The sequence below is a fragment of the Micromys minutus genome, assembly GCF_963924665.1.
Source record: "Micromys minutus genome assembly, chromosome: 2".
Taxonomy (NCBI): domain Eukaryota; kingdom Metazoa; phylum Chordata; class Mammalia; order Rodentia; family Muridae; genus Micromys; species Micromys minutus.
The window spans coordinates 89,600,089-89,611,328 of NC_137971.1; the positions used below are offsets into that span (position 1 = coordinate 89,600,089).

At 36.6% G+C, this 11,240-nt stretch overlaps 1 protein-coding gene across 1 annotated transcript; it reads left to right on the plus strand.

Annotated features, from left to right (window-relative positions):
• Nucleotides 1-7,730: 7,730 nt before the first annotated feature.
• On the plus strand, nucleotides 7,731-8,654 carry LOC308417209 (olfactory receptor 2AG1-like; the record flags this gene model as incomplete). The annotated part of the gene is made up of 1 exon (XM_080912365.1): nucleotides 7,731-8,654. The coding sequence occupies one exon, from the start codon at nucleotides 7,731-7,733 to the stop codon at nucleotides 8,652-8,654; it is 924 nt and encodes a 307-aa protein (XP_080768491.1).
• Between the last annotated feature and the right edge of the window lie 2,586 nt (nucleotides 8,655-11,240).

An 11,240-nucleotide genomic window follows, 5' to 3' on the forward strand; every position in this document is an offset into this window, starting at 1 on the left:
AAAAGACTCAGTAAGGCAAAGGATATCATCAATAAAACAAAACAGCAACCTAAGAATTGAAAAAAAGATCTTTACTAACCCTACATCTAATAGAAGATTAAAATTCCCAGTATGTAAAGAACTCAAGAAATTAGACTCCAAAAAAACAAGTAACCCAACTAAAAAGTGTAGTACCAAGATAAAAAGAGAATTCTTAACTGAGAAATCTTTAATGGTTGTGAAGCACTTAAAGAAATGTTCACCATCCTCAGTCATCATAGAAATGCATATCAAATGACCTTGAGATTCTGTCTTACATGAATCAACATGACTAAGATCAAAAACTTAAGTGACAGAAAGGATGGAGAGAAAGATGAGCACTCCTCCATTGTTTGTGGGATTACCAACTGGAAAAACAATTCTGGACATCGATCTGATGGCTTCTCAGAAAATTAAAAATGGTTCTACCTCAAGACCCAGTTATATTGCTCCTGAACATACCCAAAAGATGTTTCCCCATACCAGAAGGACATGTGCTCCACTACAATAATAGCAGCCTTATTCACAATAGCCAGAAACTGGAAGCAACCCAGCTGTCCCTCAACAAAAGAATGGATACAGAAAATATAGTTCATTTACACAGTGATATATTATTCACATATTCAAGATGAGGACATCATCAATTTTGGAGGCAAATGAATAAAACTAGAAAATATCATCCTGAATGAGGTAACCCTAACCCAAAAGAACAGGCATAGTATTTACTCACTGATAAGTGAATATTATCCCAAAAGTATGAAATATCTATGATACATTCCACAGACTAAGAAGTTTAACAAGAAGGAAGGCCCAAGTGTGAGTGTTTCAACTCCACATAGAAGGAGAAACAAAATAATCATGGGGGATAAATGGAGGGAAGAACCTGAGTGGACAGGAGAAGAACAGGGAAAATGGGAGGATGATTAGCTTTGGGAATGACAGGCAAGAAGCCTAGAGGGCAAGGTGAAAAAAATGGAAATAAATGGGAGTGGAGGTGGAAGGAATATCTAGAAAATGCCAGAGACCTGAAATATGAGAGGCTCTAAGGACTTAATAGGAATGACCTTAGCTGAAATGTCCCACTGTGGGGAGATGGAATCTGTTGAGATTACCTCCAGTAGATCGACAGGGCCCTCAGTAGAGGGATGAGGTCATCAAACTTTCTTCAAAATGTTGACCCACAATTGTTCCTGTCTAAAAGAAATGCAAGGACAAATTTGGAGCAGAGACTGAAGGAAAGACCCTCCAGTGACTGACACAACTAGAGATCTATCCCATGGGCAGACACTGAACCCTGACACTATTACTAATTATTCTGTGCTTACAAACAAGAGCCTAACATGGCTATCTTCTGAGAAGCTCTACAAACAGCTGTTTGAGACACATACAGATACTTATACACAATCATTGAACTGAGGTGGAGTACCCCTATAGGAGAGTTAGGGAAATAATTGAAGGAACAGAAAAGGATGGCAACCCTATAGGAAAACCAACATGTCATTTAACCTGGACCACCTCTGGGAGATCCCAGAGACTAAGCCACCAATCAAAGAGCATACACAGACTGGCCCAAGACCCCTGGCACATATGTAGCAGAGGACTGCCTTGTCAAACCTCAATGAGAAAGGATGCACCTAAATCTATAGAGACTTAGTGCCCTAAGGAAAGGGGTTTCCCTGAGGAGGGGGTAGCACCTTCTCAGATGTGAAGGAGTAGGGTGATGAGGTAAAGAACTCTGAAGGATGGCAACATTTTGGATATAAATAAATAAAATAATTTTTAAAATGAGCTATAGAACTGAACAGAAAATTTATCAAAAGGAGAAATGCATAAGATAAAACCTGTATCTAGTACCATTATTAGGACAAGAACCTAAACAGAGCATTGGCTCTAAGAGATCAACTACTACTTTTACAATGCTGCTAAGTATATTAATCTGATTCTTAATGACATTAAACCAATGAATTAATGCATATATCAATCCTCATCTTAGAAGCTTCTGCTTGCCATAGATGGTGATTAACACAAAAATCCCACAACTGGCCAAAGTACAGAAAACAAGAGCCTGCAGAATCATCATTTTTAAGAGTAACATCTATATCACACAATCTCTTCAAGGCCTTAGGGATGATTGGGGAGAATGGAAAGAAAAATTACAAAAGCCAGTGGTGGCATATAACTACAAGAAAACATTATATCTGATCACAACAGGGAAGTTGCACATATGAACACACAAAAGACCAGTCCAAGCCCCAATATGATCAAATTCAATCATGGGAGGGGATTTCAGCACCCAGTTGTCCCAGTGAAGTAGTTGTGTAGCTAGTAGAGAAGAAAGAGACACTCTTCTTCAAGAGTATATAGCCCCTGATAAGTCAACCACACTACAGTGAAATACCACACATTGAACATTATTTGGGAATCATAAATTGTTCTTGAAGGGTTAGTAAAAAGCACACAAATTATCAGAAATGTAAGAAATAGGTCTGAGTAGAGCTAAAGAATTGGAGTTGAATATTAGGAAACCACATTAGAAAAAAAATACAAATAGTTAATAAACACATAAAAAGTGCTCATCATCCTTAACTGTTTAGAAAATGCAACCTAAAACTACTCTATGAATATATGGTACATGCATACAATAGAATTACTTAATGAAAAAAATTGAAATCTGTAGATAAATGGTACCCAAAAGTTACATGGGAGTATCTCAAGACCAGAAAACAAACTCAGGCTATTTTTGCTTACAAGGGGAACTAAGATTCAAACATTTGATTTGGGTGTTTAACATGGTGCACAAGTAAAATCCATGTGTCCTATAAATGGCCTCTGTAGAATTTTTTAAGAGAAAGTAAATAAAAGATCATAAATAAGATAAAAATGAAGATAAATGGAATATTTATAATTGGCAGATTTAAATAGGAAGAGGCAAAAGAAGCAAGCGAAATGAAGGAGTCAATAGGAATTCAACCTAAAGAAAGGGACTATGAAAAAGACATATGAAAACATACTATTTTGAAACAAAATTTGGACATATAATTGGAAGTAGTAATAGAACACATCTGAAACAAAAAAGGAAAGTTTGTGGAAAGTAGATTTTTAAGCAAGATGAGTATGGAGAATGGCAGTATAGAGTATACATTATTGGTATTTAGGTTAACCAAAAATAATAATACCTCAAAAAGTTTTATTAAAACCCACAATTTAGTAAGCTCATTCCAAATCACATGTTCATATAAGAAATATTAATGGAGTTACCCTTGATGGGTAAGTAGTGGTAGTATTCCAGGAAGACATTTGTCATTAAAATCATGATGCCAGGCATGGAATACCTTCCCACAAATTATTGGTCAGTAGGGCACATATACCTACAAATTAATGAAGGTCATTTCTATTGCTCTTTTTTAGTCACCACAAATTATATGATAAAAATTGTTGCTGAAGACACCATGTACTCTGACTGAAGGACATAGAGAAATCTCAAACAGATCATGAAACATCTCCAGTAGTGTCTAGAGAGTAGTGGAATATATTAAGAAGCTGTCAGGATGGAGGAAAAAACATAGATGGGCTTACCTAATGTTGGATATTATAATATTGACATGTCAGGAAAGACATGATAGGTCTATTAGTGATATGACTATGGTTGACCAACCATTCTATAATTTTGAGTTCTGACCCACAGGTTGTAATTCATGCAGGCATGATACCCTAAACATGTTCTAATAGTCATGTCTGTAGAGGTAATAGGCCCTAGGGTAGAACTTAATTTTATTGTGAAAGTACCTTCTAAGCATTTGTGTGTATAGTCATAGATTTGGGTTATCTTCAGACTTGGTCAGAGAAGTTTCTTTTTGCAGTGGACATAAGTCAATGAAGAGAATTATGAGTATCCAAAAGACAGAGAAAAGGTTCTTATGAGTGCTCAGCTCTAAATGGAACCTCCTCATTAACCTACCATAACTCAGGAAACATTGTGAATGGGAAGGATAAATATGAGCCAACAAATAGAGAAATGCAGTCCTCTGAACAAAATACAGCATGCACTCATGAACGTTCAGAACCTGTAGTTACGTACACACAATTGCAAAATACAAAGTCACCCAAAATTCAAGCCTACAAGAGCAATAAGTTCTCAAGATCTTATCTCTAACTAAGAAGTTTCTTGCTACTTAATAGCGGCTAAGGGTAGAACAATCATTCTTCTTTGAGGATGTGGGAACTGGTAGGCTCCTCATGTACATTGGATAGCCAAATTCTCATATACATATTTATAGCCCTAATTGGTTTTAAAGAATTACAAAAAGTGGAAAGTATAGTATATTGAGGAAGGTAGATAAAGAAATTTGTGTATAAGTATATCACTGGATACATTTATAAAATTTTCAAAGAATAATTTTTTACAATTATAATAGTTTTCTTTCTTTCTCATTTTTTGGTGAGTTTTTTAATAAAGAAGCATGGTCAACCCACCAGAAAAACTGACTCTATCTTTCTCAGCAGTCATCAATTACCAATAGATCCCTAGGTAGGACTAAGGCTTCATTCCTGTCACTTCTCCCTTTATGTTTGGATTTTGTCTGGCTTGATCTTGGACAGGTCTTGTATATAGTACCTCAATTGCTGCAAAACCCCGTGTACAATTGCCCTGCTGGTTCCAGAAAACACTATTTTTTGTAGTGATCCACTTCTGGTTTTAATAATCTTTCTATACTTTCAGAATGATCCTAGAACACTGGGGAATAGTGTGTGATATAAGTGTTTCCTTTAGGAATGACCACTATGTAATCTCTTATCTTTTCTCGCCTTGACTACTTTTGGTCTGTGTGTTGTAATCCACTACAAGCAAAAATGTTTCTGATGAGAAATTGTGAGTATAATTACAAGTATCTGGGATCTGGTTTAATACTTTGCTCATTTATAGTACAGTACAGTAGGTTTTGCCCTAGGGATGGTGACCTCTTTAGCCACAGTTAGATACTTGGCCATGACATTAGTGACAGTTACTGATTTCACCTTGTGCTATGGGCCTTAAATCTAATCAGAAAATGGCTGGTTACTCCAAAGGCATTGTTTAATTATTGCCCTGGATGGTTATTGAATTTTGTAGCATTCACACTTATGTATTATTGATGATTTAAACATGTTTTGGAGGAATTTACATGGAAGTATTTCATCTGCATAACTCCCGCAATCACCCACTTCTTGAATATGCAGTTTTATTTTCTAAGCATTTTTGAAGACAAACCCTCATTGTCCTATTACTGTCAATGATAAGCTATTATCATCTATGTGTGCCTATATAGTGGGTATTTTGGCTCTGAAAGCATTTAAATGATTCACATTAACATGTATCTTTATAACTCTACCACTGAATAAATTCCTTTCTATTTTCATGCTTAATAAAAAGAAAATTAAGCTCTTTTTTTTTTTTTAGCCATTACTGGTGGCACTAAGACATGAGCACATACAGAAAACGGTACTAGGCTGCCAGTGGACAATGCAAATATCCCACATCTACAACTACCTAAAGAAACCATGCTAAATTAAAGGGGGAGGGAAGCAGCATTCCACAAATACTGGTAAGAGGACATTACTTTATAGAATAGAGAGATTATCAAAAAAAAAAAAAAACTTTTGTAGTTCTACTCAGTTAGTTTTTTTTTCATTTACAATGACATAAAAACTTTGGAAAGTCTGATGAGGTCTTGGTGATCTTGTACATTCTTAATCTCATCAGTCAAAAGGCTAAGAAAACTGGATCCTACATTCAATGGGAAGAGAAACCTAGAGCCTGAAATGTCATTTAGTGGCAGAAGACGTCAGAAAATTAAGCCAGAAAACAAACCCAAGAGAACTCATTAACTTGTTTCAGAAATAAACATTTTCAAGAAGGTCATTTGAGATAAGATATAAGTCCACCTAAAAATATTTATAGAATGATGAAGAGAGAGGTTCTTGGGAATAGAAAACAAGGCCTCAGGGATTTTTAATAGTACTAGGCAAGGACCTTTGAGCTTTTGATCAAGTATTTTACTTCCTTACCACACTTTGATATTGGCAACAGAAATGTCGAAACCTCAGTGTGACACACAAAAACAGTCTGAAGACTGACAGGAAGCTTTAACAGAGGGCTAACTCAATGCGAATTGTTTTAGTTGACATTTTCTAGTAATTCTGCTTAAGTGTGAGAACAGAAGAGACATTTTATTGCTGCATTGGACACTGACCAAAATCTGTTAGCTGCCTGCCTATCCCATGGTTATTTCCAGAGATGTATGCAGATGAAAGGAGTTTACAACACATCCTTTATACCTGACAAGATGGATTCATAATATACTGCACCAATGTAGCAAAACTTAAATCAAAAAGTATTGAAGGAAACCACATCTCCCCTCCATGTTTGTGATAGATTATCCTTCTTGCCAAACAATCCAATGTGAAGCCTGGATCCAGGCAGCTAGGATTCTTACCACCCAAGGTAAGGACTTTTATCTCTTTTAAAGACATTTATGTAGTTTTAAAGTATTTTGAGTCTACAAAGAGTCCAAAGAAATACCTATGAGGTTAAACTGACATTTCTCAGTCTTTCTAATGCTTCAAATCCACAACTTTGTCAGTCTATCTACTTTTCATTTTTGAACATGAAAAGAATATCATTAGGCCTGATCAATTTCATGTCATAGTCTAGACTTGAGTAATGTCCCTGGCTCCTGATAATGACTATAAGATAGAAGAATGACCATAATCACTACCTGAATTAATGAGATACTTGTTCCACATTCTCATATCTTTTAATTCTCAAAATAGTAATGTCCCCCAGACAAGACAATGGAGATTTGAAATATTAATGTGAATATGCCAATATATAGCTACATGACTTACATGAGATGTTTCATTTTTACATTAATTTTGACTTAATGCTTTCAGTTGGCCTCATCTGTCCTGTTCCATGGTCTGCAGCAAAGCTCTTTTCAATCTTAGATGGTTCCTTATACTGGCTTCTCAATGGCTTTTTGTGCCAATCTACAATATCAACTTCTTAGAGAGGAAGCTTTCCTATCCCTGTTTCCATTGTATCTAGAGTATATTTTCTGTACTCATAGGAGAAAGAGTGGACATTAGGATCAATGGCTGCATTAGGATAAAGTGAGTTTCAGGACAGCCAGGATTACACAGAGAAACCCTGTCTTAAAGAAAACATAAGAAATAAATAAATAAATAATAAAACCTAAAAAATGTGGACAATCAATAGATATACTTTATTAAAGCCACACCTCTATCTCAGTTGAGAATCTCATATTTAAAATATTTCTATTCATAAAGAAAACTGGAATGTTAAAACTATTTACCAAATTGACTCTAAAGTAATTATGAGTATTTTATTAATCATAACAAAGAGATAATTTGGTCTTTCTAGAGAAATTCTTCTTAAAGTTATATCTTGTATAATATTTTCATCAGGTTATAACCTATTTTAAAAATACTTCTGTAGTATATGATCTCCACTTAGATAAATCTTTCTTCAAGATATAATCATAAATTCTAACTTTGGAAACCAAGAAGAAAAGATCTTCACTAGTGGAAAAGACATCACTTTACCGGAGTCCTATTGAACATCCTAAGTAAAATCTGATGTTACAAAAACACAATCCATATTAGCAAAATTGTGTTGAACCATCTTCTTTTGGCTACTAAAGAAATGACACAGAATGGAGTCCTGGAACTTTACACTAGGAGGTGCTTTCATCTTGGTGGGGATTCTGGATGACAGTAGCTCCCCTGAACTTCTCTGTGCTGTAATCACAGCCCTGTACGTTTTGGCAATGACCAGCAATGGACTGCTGCTCTTGGTCATCACCATGGATGGACAGCTCCATGTACCCATGTACCTTCTGCTTGGGCAGCTCTCTCTCATAGACTTCTTTATCGCTTCAATTATTATTCCCAAGGCTGTCATGGATTTTCTTCTCAAAGACAACACCATCTCATTAGAGGGTTGTGCCCTTCAGATGTTCCTTGCACTGACACTTGGTGGTGCAGAGGACCTCCTTCTGGCCTTCATGGCCTATGACAGATATGTGGCCATTTGTCATCCTCTGAACTATATGGTTTTCATGAGGCCAAGCATCTGCTGGCTTGGAGTAGCCACATCATGGATCCTTGGATTTCTGAGTGCTCTAGGATATACCATCCACACAATGCAATATCCCTTCTGCAAATCTCATAAGATCAGAGATCTATTTTGTGAGATCCCTTCATTGCTGAAGCTGGCTTGTGCAGACACCTCCAAATATGAACTCATGGTTTACGTGATGGGTGTGGCCTTCCTAATTCCCCCACTTACTGCAATCCTGACTTCCTACCTATTAATTCTTTCCACAGTGTTCAACAAGCCTTCAAATGAAGGAAGGAAAAAAGCCCTTGTCACCTGTTCTTCCCACTTGACAGTAGTCGGTCTGTATTATGGGGCTCTCACGGTTATGTATGTCTTACCCAGTTCCTTTCTTAGTCACAAACAAAAGAACATGCTCTCTGTTTTCTACACTGTAGTGACCCCAACTCTAAATCCCCTCATTTACAGCCTGAGGAATAAGGAGGTCACTGGGGCCTTGAGGAGGGTCTTGGGTAAATGATTTCTGCCTACACGGACTACTTTTTAGTGGCTTCTAATAGGTATCTTCTAGACTTAATTCTTTCTCAGTATCATCAGATTTCTGTTATAAATGAAATTCTCCCAAATGAAACCAAGAAAGAAAAAGGTTTTGTTTTTCTAGAAAAGCAGGGAATATGAATCTTCTCATTATTTGGCTTCATACAAGAAGAGGTTCACACTATTTAAAATCATTCATTGTCTTTAGAAGTTAGTTTCTGTTTCCCAGTGTAGCTGTTTTTTTTAGGGTATAAAGGATAGTGAGACAAGACCACTCTGGACTTGTGTCCATATTGAACCTTAAAATCAGAGAAAGTAATCTTAAGTGGGTTTCTCAAAGATCAATAGAAGAGGATTTTTGAGGTTCTCACACATTTCAAACCAAGTACTCTTGGTCAGATATAAACCAACACAGACAGTTTTGTCTAAGGTTCAGCTAACAGAGCTCTGCACCCTGTTTTCTCTTCCTCTCCCTGTAAGCATCAGCTTTTAAGGGTAAGCTGACAGATGACTTTTCTTTGATTCAGTGCATGTGTGTGGTTGTGTGTGTGTGTGTGTGTGTGTGTGTGTGTGTGTGTGTGTGTGTGTGTGTGTTTGAGTGTGCATGTGTGCCTGTGTGTCTGTGTGTCTGTGTGTGTACATGTGATGTGTGTATGTGACATAATATACCTCCCTCCTTCCATTCCACCTCCTCAACCTTCTCTTTTTCCCCTCTTCCTTTTCCTTTGCATTCTTTTTTCTTCTTCTTGAAATGCTTGGTAATAAAATCGTCAATTTTAATTCTAACTTGTGAATAATATATTAAAGGGGGCAGAATAAAATAATGGCTTTTCATTTGTTCTAATCATGTTTTCAAAGTATCTTAACAAGCATAAATGATTCATATATTTGGTGTGTGTACTTTAAACAATATACAATCTGAACATTTGTCAAAATAACCGATGGCACCCCAAATATATGTTTGGGTTTTATACCTTTTTCAATTAGTGAAAAACCTAGTCAGGATTACCATTATAAAAACATTTAAAAAAAAAAAAGCAAATGATGGCATGAGGAAGTTTACATGCACACTGTTAGCAGTAGAGTAAAATAATGATTAAACTTTGAAAATCCATCTAGAGGTTTCTCAAAAAACTAAATTCAAACTGCCATGTTACCATTCCATATTCTCCTAGAAGCATACTAAAAAGAATCTGTACCACATTACAGAGACACTTGCTTGTCCGTATTTTTTCTGTCCTGTTTATAACAGCTAGAAATGAATCACAATAAAAAAAAATCAGTCAGGAAAAATATGAAATTGGCAGACAACCTGATGCAATTGAAAACTAATTTTTAAAAAATTGATTTATTTTATACACGAGTACACTGATGCTATCTTCTGATAAACCAGAAGAGGGCTTTGGATCTGATTACAGAACTCAGGACCTCTGGAATATGAGTTAGTGCTTTTCTTTTCTTTTCTTCTTTTTCTTGTACTGAATTTTTTATTGGATATTTTCTTTATTTACATTTCAATGTTATCCCTTTCCCTGCTTCCTCTCTGCAATCCTCCTTCCATCCCCCTCTTCTTCTATAAGAGTACTCCCCCACTAACCTACCCACTCCCTCACACCTCCCTGCCATGGAATTCCTGAACACTGGGGCATACAACCTTTACAGGATCAAGGGTCTCTCCTCTTGTTGATGTCTGATAAGGCCATCCTCTGCTACATATGAGGCTGAAGAAATGGGTCCCTCCATGTGTAATTTTTGGTTGGTGGTTTAGTCTCTGGAAGGTCTGGGGGGTCTGGTTGGTTGATATTGTTGTTCTTCCTATAGGGTTGAAAACTTCTTTAGCTCCACCAGTCCTTTGTCTAGCTCCTCCATTGAATACCCCATTCTCAGTCCAATGGTTGGCTATGAGTATCTCCCTCTATATTTGTCAGGCTCTGGAAGAGCTTCTCAAGAGACAGCTATATCAAGCTCCTGTCAACAAGCATTTTTTGTCATCCATGATATTGTCTGGGTTTGGTGACTGTGTATGGGATGGATCCCCAAGTGACACTGTCTATGGATGGCCTATCCTCCTCCATTGTTAATGGTATTGCAAGCTGGTACAACCACTCTGGAAATCAGTCTGGTGGTTCCTCAGGAAATTGGACATAGTACTACATGAAAAGCCAGCTATACCACTCCTGGACATATACCCAAAAGATGCTCCAACATATAACAAGAACACATGCTCCACTATGTTGATAGCAGCCTTAATTTATTGGTCAGAAGCTGGAAATAACCAAGATGTCCTTCAACAGAGGAATGGATACAGAAAATGTGGTACATTTAAAAAATGGAGTAGTACTCAGGTATTAAAAAGAATGAATTCATGAAATTCTTAGGCAAATAGAACTAGAAAATATCATACTGAATAAAGTAACCCAATCATAAAAGAACACACATGGTATGTAGTCACTGATGAGTGGACATTAGCCCAAACTCTCAGAATACCCAAGATACACTCCACAAAGCACATGAAGCTCAAGAAGATGGAAAATCAAAGAGTGGACACTTCAGTTCTTCTTAGAAGAGA